The 12,853-nt window shown below is 39.5% G+C and overlaps 1 protein-coding gene across 1 annotated transcript in view; it reads right to left on the reverse strand.

Moving 5' to 3' along the window:
• slc66a2 (solute carrier family 66 member 2) overlaps positions 1–12,853 on the reverse strand; it is a 35,532-nt gene that overhangs the window by 12,982 nt on the left and 9,697 nt on the right. Inside the window, exon 4 of the mRNA XM_085346090.1 lies at positions 5,971–6,187. Coding sequence (XP_085202216.1) covers positions 5,971–6,187 — 217 coding nt within the window. The remainder of the gene's footprint in view (positions 1–5,970; positions 6,188–12,853) is intronic.

The raw sequence follows: 12,853 nt of genomic DNA on the forward strand, positions 1-12,853 counted from the left end.
GTTAACAGATATGGTTGGAGTTTGAGCTTCATGGAGAAAAAAATATTTGTCTGCATATATCTTTAATAGATTTCTTTAAATTTAAACACATAAACTGACATTATTATTAGAAGTTGGCACCGTCTTCCATGTAAACTTGGTTCTTGAAGGATTGCTCCAACTATTATAGAGCAATCCTTCCAACTATTATAAATAGCAGACCACACGTGGTCTGCTATTTACTAGGGGTGCAACGATACTCGTATCAATATTGAACCGTTCGATACAGTGCTTTTGGTTCGGTACGCATATGTATCGAACAATACAACATTTTTAATTTATTTTATCAACTTTTCTTCTGACGATGCTGTCTGTGTTGAGAGCTCAGTGGATCTGCGCTCGACTACTCCGCCTAGGCAGCACTGTCGAGCGCAGATCCACTGAGCGCAGCGCAAGCTAGCAAGACAGAAGCTAAGCTCCTTGCAACATAGCACATTGAACCCCCCCCACCCTCATTCAGATGTGGCGTTTGGAACTATCTTGGTTTTCATGTGACGTATGACCCTGAAGGTAAGTGTGTCATGGACAAAAGTAAAACAGTATGTCGGATGTGCCACGCAATGCTCAATTACATGGGTGGGAACTACTGCGTTAGCGCAGTTTGCTCGTTAACGTGTTGACCCATCCAGCCCCACGCACGGGGTGATCCGCGGTAGCTCGTTAACGGAGATTTGCCGTGTTGTGGCGTTAACGTCATTTCAGATTAACGCTGACAGCACTAGTGGGAACACAACGAATATGACTGCACATTTACTCCGACATCATCCTAGTGCAAAGACAAGTGGAAGGAGACAAAAACAACAAGCACGCATGCTACAAACTTTACCCGAGTCATTTAGACAGCCGTTAGCACATGATTCTCCTTATGGGGACCTGATATGTTTAATATGCTGCTGAGAATATAGCCCAGAAGAAGCGTATACTGTAGTATAGCTTTTATTTTGGAAAGAGCCATTTCTCTGTAATAAACTCTCTTTTCCAAAGATGAGTGATTTCTCGATCAGATAGAATTATTTTTTTTTATTACTACTTGTTTCAGCAACATTAAATTTAAAAACTGTACGTTTGAGTTAAAATATATATTTATAATTTTAATAAATGACAAATTAAAAAAGCATGAACATTTTTTTGTATCGAAAAAATATCGAACCATGACACCAAAGTATCGAACCGAACTGTGAATTTTATGTATCGTTGCACCCCTACTATTTACCTTAATCGGTTAATTATTCAATAACTTGTGATCCCATGAAAACATAGTGGTGGTTAGTTAGATGTAGATGCAGCGACAAAGATCCTATACGATTACTCACTGAACTGACTGTACACAGCAGAAAATAAAAAGGAATCTGTTGTCATGGCAAGGTAATATGGTTAAAGTGAAAAACTTTAAACTAATGAAACTGATGTTTAATTCAGTTCCATTTTATTAATCTCAAAGTAAGAGTCGTCATTCCCTATGTACAGGCACTTTATAGGGAATCGTGACAGTGGGAAAGAATAACTCCCTTTTAACAGGAAGAAACCTGGAGCAAAACTAGGGCAAAGGGAAAGGCAGCCATCTGCTGCAATGAGGGGGGGGAGACTTTGGTTAGTTTTACTGGAAAGCATTAATCTACAATATAAGACAACAAAATTTACTTTATCTCAGAAGTCTAGCTAGCTACACTATTCCGGCTTACAGTAGTGTTTACAGTACCTCTGTAGTTAGGCTTTCTTTCTACCGACAACATCTGAACTGGTCACTTGTTTGACAGCTCATACCTGATATCTAACAAGGTATAAACCTAAAATTTAACATGCTAAGATATAGCACTTGTTTTTTTGGGGTTTTTTTTTTCCTCTGATGTGATCTTGAAGTCATTTTGCTTGGATAACCACTCCTGGTGAGATTGTAGCATTGTGTTAACATGCATCTGCCCTCTTAATTCCTAAGGAAGTAGTAAGAGTGTACTTACTTCTTTGCTGGGCTGTACAGAGCTCAGAATAAATGTTCTTTGTCATGTGACTATGTGTGTTACGACTCCTGATGTAATGCTGTTTAATATGCAAATCTCAGTGTACAGGTACCTCTCCGTGATTGGTGGAACCAGAAGAAGGATCATACGGATTGGCTAACCAGCTGGAGATGGCTCATATGATGACACCGCCATGGACGGCCAGTCATTCATCCTCACCTCATTCCAACCAGCAGACCAGGAGTACAGGAGCATGTAGGGGTGGACTGCCTTTTTGTTTGATTATAGTTTTCTCCTGTTTTTCGTCGTTAGGGAGGCAAGTTGCTTTCATTTAGTTTGATTCTTTTGGTCAGTTAAGTTTGGTAAATCCTCGAGATAGGCTCCTTTTGTTTGTTGTTTTGGTGTTAGGTCCACCCCGAAGCTATAGCCAGCTAGTTCTTTTGTGTCAAATGACCTAATGAATCAACATATTGTAAATAAATCATTATTAAACTACTATTAATGCCACCAATTGTGTGATGTGGCTGCTCGGGGTCTGACGAGGATGGATCACCCTTATGTTGTGGTCTGGCCACCCCTAGACGGGCCATAACAGTGTGTAACATATAGGGCCGAGTTTAATTAAATGAATCAAGATGAGAAAGAAACTCCTAGAAATTCATAAGCAACACGGTGAGTCACAAAAATCAGTAACTGCAATGACAAGACTGCGTAAAAGAGAGTTCCCACTTCTTGCCATTGCAATCTTTTTGTAAATACAGATAGTGGAACACGTCGTAGAGCCCGATTAAATCTATGATTAAAACGGCTGTTGGCTATTTGCCTGTAATTCCATCATGATGTATTTTCCCACAAAATTTTTTTCCTCCTGTTTTGACAGCAGCATATATGGTTCTTCCTATCAACATCAATGACAAACATTTCTGTGTGCTGTCAGTACTTCAGAAGAATAAAATTCTTTTCTACAGGCCAGAACAAGAAACTCAGTCATAAAAGCAGCACAAAAACCAACATATTCCTTTAGAGCATCTAAAATATATTTTACAGAGTACAACTGAGAGCACAGACAGTCTCCAATGCACCATAGAGATACCATTATGCCTGCCCTGACCCAAAATAATGTTTACAACCTTTGCCTACAGGTTTGTCGAAATGCAGTGTAGAAAACAGCTAACTTTGTCAGGGGAAGAGGAACCTAGCAAACAAGTAAGAAACACTTTCTAATCACACAAAAATCACAAAATGCACCAGATTTAGCAATATAAGAACAACTGAGTGTGGGGTCCTTCAGCAATCACACAGTGTAGAGAGCTTAAAGGACAATGTTGGTGGTGGAGAGAGTGTCGGGTGGGCAGAAAATATAAGGAAATCAAAAATAAATAAGGCATTGGACAGAGAGGGTATGGAAAGGCCCAGCGTGGGAGCTGTCATGGCCGGTTAAGTGGACAGGCAGCCCTGCTGGAGCTCTGTTATCTGTCTGCCGCAGAAAGTCAACCAGCAGAGAGGAGGGTATATGAGTGTGCGTGTGTGGGGTTCTGCTCTAAGGCAGGACACACACTGTGAGAAAGCTTTTTATTGCATGTTCTGTGAACAATCTCAGATGAACAGGTCTTTTCATATGGACATCATCAGTTTAATCTTTCCAAGTACTTTTAGCAACTTAAACATCTCTATCTAAATCTAGTTTAATCATATGGATTCTCTGTGGGTTCTTTTTAAATCCATGCCTGCAATTACTGTAACAAAGTATACAATTCCAAAAAGCAGTTACCAGGGCTTGGCCACAGATCAGAGAGCTGCTAGGGCCAATTCTGAAACTGTATATGCTTTCAAAAAATCAATATTATATCACAGTCTCTAATTACAGCCTGAGGCTTGATGCAGATCTTCATTAATGAGCCTAAATGACACATTAGCAACTGACGTGGGGAAACAGAATACTTCATTACCATACTGATTCTCAGGCAAAACTTCAGATAGCCAATTGTCAGGCTGAATTAACACATGGTTGCTGTGAGCCGTGCTCTTACTTCAGGTGCCAGAGATACTTAATAAGCATGTGTCAGTGTTAATGATCACATGTGCGACAATATCATCTGGAATCATTACGGTGTGCTGCTGTACAGCCACAGAGCTGTCTGTGATGGAAGCGGCACTCACAAAAGAAACATTATTTAACAGGGCAAAGACAGTATCATTAATCGAGGACAGGACTAAATCTGTTTTAATTTTCATTGGGCTGACTCTCGATAAATTACACTGAAGACCTAAGTAGTTGATGAAAATAAGAGCGTGTTGGCCAATAACCATTCTGCATTTAAAGTTGATTATAGTGGCAAACTTCTCTAAGAAGCCTGAAGACTGAGTCTATCCTTTTCTAAGTTTGGGTCTTATTATCTCCCATCTTCTGATTTTGGGGGGGGGTTGTAGTCTAACATTAATACAGTCTGATAAACAACTAAAATGAATAGGAATACAGTGTGTAAGGTTCCTTGTTTCCATTCTAAGATGAGAGATTTGAACCTTTACGTCATGTCAGAACTTTTGAAATTTTAGTGGTGAGAACATTTGGGTCAAATGTTTGTTATCCAGTTAAAATCCCAGGTCCCTGCAGGACACATCTGTCAATTGAATTTGGGGGCGTGGCTTAACTTTCAAAGTGTCATACTGCATTTTTGGACAAAAGATTTCTTGGGACCCTCTAGCGGGAACTGCCAATTAGGGTGCTTTCCTGAGAACTGCATACCTTCTGGGATGTTTTTTCCATTTAGATTTGCACCACCAATAACAAGCTTAAAAAGCCGCCCGGATCAATGTGTCTTTCATGATGACAGTGTTGTTGAAAATTGCAGGCTTGCATACATAAATAGACCAGTGTCAGCTGAGCAACTGATGGGTTCAGTAGTTTTTAAGATTGATTCCTTTTTTCTATTTTTGAAGTACATTTGTTTTACAAACTCTTGCTGGCTGTTTTATATGTCTAAGCAACAAGTAATTAAACAACTGGCTAATTATATCATGAACAAGCTTAATGGTTGCAGCTTATTTGTAACAAAGATCTTTAAAAAACATAAATCGTCCCAAATTTGCACTGAACAAACTACAAGACATCTGGAAAAATGTTCCTTTTATAGACGAGATCAAAGTGGAGATGTCTGACCATAATGCACTGTAGCACGTTTGTCGAAAACCAAACACAGCACATCAGCGCAAACCCTAACCCTAACCCACTGTCAAGCACGGCGGTGGAAGTGTGATGATTTGGGCTATTTTGCAGCTCCCGAGTTACTCCTCTGTCTACCAAAGTATTCTAGAGTCAAATGTGGGGTCATCTCATGCAACAGGATAATCATCTCACACACAGCAGCAGATTTACAACAGAACGTCAGAAGAAGAAAAGAATAAGGGTGTTACAGTGGCTCAAAGTCACTGCCTGGTGTAATAATTTTTTGTTACAGTATTTCGAATGGTGAGCATTCATAAAACGAGCTGCAAGTATTGTAGCGGCTAAGGGTAAGGGTAAAAATGACTTCCAAGCCCTCCAAATGCTGTTAGCTACTCTTTGGTTTCTCCACAAACAAAGCTTTTTGCTCAGGAATTTGACCAAAAAACACATGGAGATACCTCAACTTGTCATCTGAGCTCAACGCCAAAACAGCAGAGCACATATGTATTGTCTAATAACTGTCTGCTTTGTGTTTTGGTAGGGCTCAGTCACTGGGATGTATATATGAGAATACCAATCTTAATAAAATCTTCACAAGCACTTTGACTGAGCTCTAGAAGGTCATTGCTGATACAATTGGGAAAAAGATCTAAGAGTTCAGTACTGCTTTCATCTGCCTTTCTTCTAATCCAAATATTCCCACAATGCTTGCTTTGAGTCTGCTTTCAAGATCCAAGTTTTTAATCCATTGCATCCCCTCATGACTGAATACATAAAGTGGATTCTTTATGAAAATGGCAGATGTACCTCATGCCTTCTGTGGATTTGTTCTGATAGTTGCAGTAGAGCTGCGGTGTACCCAGCATTGCTTCGGTGAAGACTGCCAGGAATCCCAAAGTCTCCACGAACAAAACCGAGTCCAGGAGGAGGTAGGTGATGTACGCTGCCACCAGAGTGAAGGCCAGCACGCACTGCACATAGTCCACAAAACGACTCCATGACCAGAAGTAGTTCCAGTCAAAATCTAAAGGTGCATAACATGAGAGACACAGAAATGAGTTTAAAAATCATTCTTCTAAAAAGATTCATTTAAAAAAATGGTTCCTAATGGTCTAATCCCAACTATGGAAGGCACTTTTATTTATATACTGCTTTTCCAATCTTAAGATGCATCCGTTAAAACCAGAGACTATAAAAAGTCAGTAAATTCATGTGATTACGATTTTAAAAAATTATGCTGGCAACCAATGAGCACACACGATACCAGTGACTGATATTTGACAGGCCAATAAAAACATTCGATGGTTTCCCAGATAACTGGCTCCTGGAATGTTCACTACTGACCAACCGTCAGGCTTCACAGTGATCTGTGATAAGCAATCCTCCATGTTTTGATGCAGCTTTACTGAATACTCAAAGTCCTTCAGACTATTGGCCACATTTAACTATGCATTGATGCAGTGCTTTATTCTGTACACTTCAAGCTCATTATTTATCTCACATCAACATATAGATTAATGCAAACTCCATGCAAAAGGCCCGAGTCGGTGATTTAACCAGGAAATGCTGTTCACCGCACCACCATGCCACCAATGGTCACCACTGGAACCACTGGGTTGATCCTAATTGCTAAGTGCCTAAGCCTAACCAGGTGAGTTAAAATACCTACACCTAATCAGATGGAGTTAAATTAGCCCCTGACCAGGAAGACATGGCCTTCTTTTACTGTGGAGACACTTTCATCTGATGTAATTAAATGAAATTTAAATACATGACCCTAATCAGGTGAATTCAGTTGGATTTACTCTGTTAGGATATTTTTATTGCCAAAATTCTGAAAACAGTACCCCAGAATACGTCATTAAATCGTTGCATTTGGGGTAAATGTTCTTGTAACTTGTAATTTAATTAAAAAAAAGCTTCATCCTCAGTGGATGAGCTCTGCAAACCTTTTAGTAATCTGCACATTAAGTTGTAATATTTCTTGTGTAGAAGGTGTATTTTTCTTATAGGTAGGGCAGAATTTTAACATTCATAATTAAAATCCCAAATGCTTATTACCATTTGGAAATGATGTTCGATTCATCGTTTAATAGTCAAAGGCAATTTTGTGGTGCCAATTTCTTGTTTTCCAGCACTGGAGACAAGGGATCATCTACTAATCCTCTCTGTTTTTATTTATTTATTTATTGAAGCCTCAAGTTGATAAAATCAAACAAACTACTGCTGTTATTTTTTATTTAATTAAATAACTACAAAAATTAATATGTCACAATTCCCTTCTCATAATCAGAACACACACCATGTTACCATGCAACAAATATCTGAGCCGGTCCCCACTGGAATCAGTTCTCATTAAGATTCTTGTAAAACAGAAACATTTTACTTGTGGTCTTGATGAGTGGATGAGGGGGAGGAAGAGAGAATGTGGTGAAAAACTGTGAAAGGAGTGTGTGACGGTCAGCCGAGGTTGTGTTTCTTTTCCGTTGTAGTAATGGGATGAATGGGAATAGAGACACTGATGAATGATTTAAACCCTGTTATCAGTCCCAGTGCCTCTCATGTACATTCTTGTGTATGTAATTATTAGGTAAAGAATCTGATCACAGCAGCACTGTCTTCCTGTAATAAGCAAACAAGCCAATACTAATCACACTGTTATGTCTCCCGGCTTCATCGCCCAAGACTCAACTTTAACTGAAGGAAACGGTGACATTAATTCAACTTTGCCTATAAAGTCTTTGATGACTAAACACATGCGATATATCGTTATTGTATTAAGGCAGTGAAACCACAACACAAGTAAAAAATTAGGAGAGTGAAAGCTTTAACCATGAAAGTCCAATCATGGCTGAACTCCCACTGCTGCATCGCAAATGCAATTTCTACAAGCAACAAATGTAATCGAGCTGATTTACTTAATCATGTCTAAATGAGGCTTTGCTTATCTAAATGGCACATCTAAGTGCTCCACGAAGGCCAACTGCATAGGCCTGTATAGGCCTCCTGAGAAAAGCCTATGAACTGCAGAAGAAAAACAGAAAACAATACCAAATGCCAACCATTGCTTAGCCAAATGCCTGAATTGGACAATCCCTTTCTTTTTTTTCTTTTTTTTTTTTAAATTTCACACAGACTTGATAAAATCTGAAGTAAAAGAGTGGGAATGTTTATGACATTTGAGTTTAAGAGTGAATGGATGGTTGTTTCATTACAGAATTAATGGCAACCGATTCTGACATTTCGATGGCATTTCCACATATATTTACGAAACTGTGCCAGAAACCCAGCTCTTTAAAACTGAGCCAATTCAATTGTATCTCTTTGAAAGCAAAGCTAAACAAATACAACAAATGTAATTGAATTCTCAAAGAGCCATTTAAAGCAGGTCATAGCCTGCCAATCCAGCACACACTAAGATTTTACCATGGAAAAAAAAAATCAGTATCCAAGATGGTAACACAATATAGTATTGAACAAAAGGAAAGTGGAGCTTTCAGTGGTACGCTGGAGCATGTACTTACTCCTGTTCTGAGTTTAATTAAGAATACCCACAGACAGCTGTTATGTGTGCTCTAAAGCAGTGTTTATACTGCAGGCGTAGATATCTGGTGTGGTTGTGAAGCCCTGCTTGCAGCTGAGCCAAAGGACTATGAATCTGGGCCAGCCAGCACCAGGCTGGCACTCTGTGATAACAGCCAAATATAGTCAGAAGTGATGAAGGGCAATCAAACATCGTTCAACACCAACCTAGAGCTAAAGCCATCACACCACAAGTACAAAACTGAATATATGGTAGGAACCACATGTGACTGCCGGTAATGAAAACAATGGGTGCCAGTATGGGCTCAAATTGTGGTCATAAATATTTTGTACTTGTAAATCAGGATTTGTATGTGTAAAAAGAATTTGTGTGTGTGTGTAAAAAAGATGTGTATGCGTAAAAAAGATTTGTGTGTGGACTTTGCCAAAAAATAAGTGTCAAACTCTGCACTCAAGTTTCAAGTTACAAGTACGAATTTTGACCCTATTTTTCTTCCTTTCATCTGATTGGATAGTTAAATTTGTGATTGACATGACATTGACCAATCAGGGAACAGATGGGTTTGGCTGTTGGAGGGGTGCTTTATGGAGCTTCAGGTCCTTGAAGGGTAATACAGTTTGAAGCTGGAGGAGGATCTCTATATAAATATCCGATAGAAGCTAGGTCACCTAACTTTCAGCAGCTGTTGAAAGGATAAAGTTGTGGTATGTCAGTGGTTGGAAAAACCATTATTACTTTAGGATTAGCTTAACACAAAGTCAGGGCTGACCCGGGACCATTGCTGTGAGTCACAGTGCGCAGCATATAGGTCCTTTCACATCAGACGCAGCATGTGCTGCTAATGCTAACGAAAAGCCAAAGATCCAGAATTTGTTGCACTGGCTGCTGGGCTCTGTGGGTTTTTGCAGCAGTTTAACCTGTACTAGATGCACCTGCTCCTTGTCGTAAAATTCTTCATTTAGGCAATTTCCATCATGCTTTTAACTGAATGAGTTATATATATATATATATATATATATATATATATATATATATATATATATATTAGGGGTGCAACGATACACAAAATTCACGGTTCGGTACTTTGGTGTCACGGTTCAATATTTTTTCGATACAAAAAAATGTTCATGCCTTTTTAATTTGTCATTTATTAAAATTATAAATATATATTTTAACTCAAAAGTACAGTTTTTAAATTTAACCCTAACCCTTGTGCGTGTTTTTTATTTTGACAGCGAATGCGCACCTGCGGACCACTTAGGTGCAGCCCTGGTTATTTAGCTCGTCATATTGCAGCCACAGAAATTCTTTTGTCCATGAAACCATAAAGCTGCACTTTCTTTTTGCCTTATAGTCTGATTTGTCATAACTTTTCCGTTTTGTGGTAAGCTTTTCTTTGGCTGTCTACCAAAATGCACCAGCTCTGCATATGCACTTCAAACAGACTTTAAGCAGACCTCAAAGAATTATGACAGGAATATTTACTTTTCAATGTTGTCTGTAACCAAGTATAATGTCCATGTTCAACTCAGATACATTCCTGTTGTGATAAGTTGCATTTATGGTTTGGAAATGGAACCATCAAGAGTATATGTCCCGATATACATCCTTTACCAGCAGGATGTATATCGGCATGTATTTGGAGAATCCTGACCTTTTATGAGGAAAACTGGCTTCCCTGCAAGATAATCTAAAGAACAAGGGTGGGGTTTTGTTTGATTCCAGATATATCAGGATATATCTTATTCAGGAAATTGAAAAATAAAAAGTGCTTAGTTTGCATGCTCTTCCTGTGTCAGAGTGGATTCTCTCCAGGTACTCTCGCCTCCCACAGTCCAAAGTCATACATGGGGTTAGACATATTGGTGATTCTAAATTGACCGTAGGTGCAAATGAGAAAATAATAATAATAATAAAAATAAAAACGTCAATAAATTCAGCTGCTGTAAGAAACAATTTTCCAAATACAGTATAAATAAAGTATTTTGCATTGCATCACATAACCATTAGTAATTCAAAATTAGCCACAGATGTGAACATGAGTGTGGATGCTCTCTGTTAGTCCTGTGAAAGACTGCATGATACACCAAGTTAAGAAAATGGATGTATAGATGTAATTAATAGGCAGTGGAATGCGTCTCCTATATCAGCTCTTCTGCTACTTAGTAGTAGTGCAGTGTGTAGCCTCACTGTTACCTATACAATCGAGTTAAAACCCCCCAAAAAGAAACCTGAAAGCTGCACTGTGTAAGGCTAATTAATAAAGGTAATTTCATACTGCACCCTAACCTTTTTGAGCCATAACATCATTTGTTCTCTTTCTCGATGTAAATGTGTGAGCACTAATGTATCGACAGGATTTCTTTTTCTTGACTTCTCTCCCAGTTTTCACTGATGTAATGAACCGGGGGCTGGAGAGGCTTTCATTTCATGCCTTAGCATGAAATGAAAGCTTCATTTTTTTCCATCTTGCAACCTGACTGCATGATCACCGATTCTGCAACACCTTTCAAATGAAGACTGTTAACCTTCGCAAATAAAAGGCAAACACTGTGACCGGGACATGCATCTTAACTGTTGTGCAATTTCAGCTTCCTATTTCAGTAAATGCGCTCCTTCACGTCGGTGCTGCCTCGTAATCAGCTTTCAATCATGCATGTGCAATTTCTGGAGACTTATTTGCCTTCAGCACTGAAAAGTAGCAAACATTTTTTAAAAGTAGTCTGTCGGCCCACTTCACAGCGACCACAAATGGATGTTTATTACTGTAGTGTACCTTGGCCATTCCCTACCATACACCCTCTCTTGCTGTGCCACTTGCGTGCCCGGGGGAATTCTTGCCTTCCCCTTTAATCCCCATGCTGTGTGGCAGCCGTTGTGGCATTGTGTGGGAACAGACTGAAGCTGCACACAATAGACTCCCTGCGGTGGCCGAATGTCTCAGTTTGTAGTCCCGCAGGGTTGCGGTACATGTGTAGGAAGGCACGGGTCAGAGCTGGCGATTCCAATCGCTTGTTTACCGGCTGTTTCCTGCCAGCTTCAGTTAGGCCCCAGAAAAGTCTAAGGGGGTAGTTGAAATAATGGCTGTCACTCAAAAGCACCCGTGGGACAAGCGAGAACATTATTATAAAAGACGGTTATAACAACCTGGGAAATTGAACCTGGATCGCAGCGGGCTTCATTTTCTGAAATTTGGACAGGTAGCTTTTTCACGGTGACTAATAGGCTTTCACTGCCAAGTCACAGAAACTTCCTCCACATTCAGTCTAAAAGTTCAGCTCCTTCCTGCCTGTAGGGAATGGATAACTTCACCTACAGGATAAGGTGATATATTCTAAGCTGCCAAACCCAATGAAGCTATACAGGTGCAGACCCCCATGGGACCAAAATGAGCAATGAGCCATTCCCAGACAATAGAAAGAAATGGAAATCTTTTGTATTGCCATGTACCTCCATAACATCATTAGGCCAACATCTCTGTGATATGGGACCACTGAATCATTGTGACATAATCACATAACATAACTGTAGTTATTAAATTCTTCACCACATCAGCACAGGGACGCTTTTCTTTTTGTGGGAAAAATGCTACAAAAAGAGACTCCTTTTTACATTTGGACTTTTACTAATTTTTTTTTTTTTTTTTTTACATCAAAGAAAATCTTAAATTAAAAAAAAGAATTTGGGATTGTATACCATCTGGGTGTAGCCACATGACTGAGAAGGAACATAAAGAACCCAGAACGGCTTGTGTTTCGCCGACTTCATAGAAATACTAAGATATATATTGTGTTTTGCCATGGAGTCTAAAATTGCCTAGTTAATATTACCAGTCCATTTTCTCCAACTCTATTCAGTCTGCAGCACTGTACAGGTGACAGTCATTTTGCAGCAACCTTGTCACTATTTGTGTAGGAATGTGTGGTTGTGACTGGACTCTGAATGAATTTGTGTTTATGTAGACCAGGGGTGTCCAACTCCAGGCCTCGAGGGCCGGTGTCCTGCAGGTTTTAGATGTGTCCTTGATCCAACACAGCTGATTTAAATGGCTAAATGACCTCCTCATGTCTTGTAGTTCTCCAGAGGCCTGATAATGAACTAATCACTTGAGGCCTGGAGTTGGACACCCCTGATGTAGACGTTCTA

This window comes from Diplotaxodon limnothrissa, linkage group LG22, assembly GCF_057381915.1.
Source record: "Diplotaxodon limnothrissa isolate DT_005_m linkage group LG22, D_limnothrissa_male_GT1.1, whole genome shotgun sequence".
Taxonomy (NCBI): domain Eukaryota; kingdom Metazoa; phylum Chordata; class Actinopteri; order Cichliformes; family Cichlidae; genus Diplotaxodon; species Diplotaxodon limnothrissa.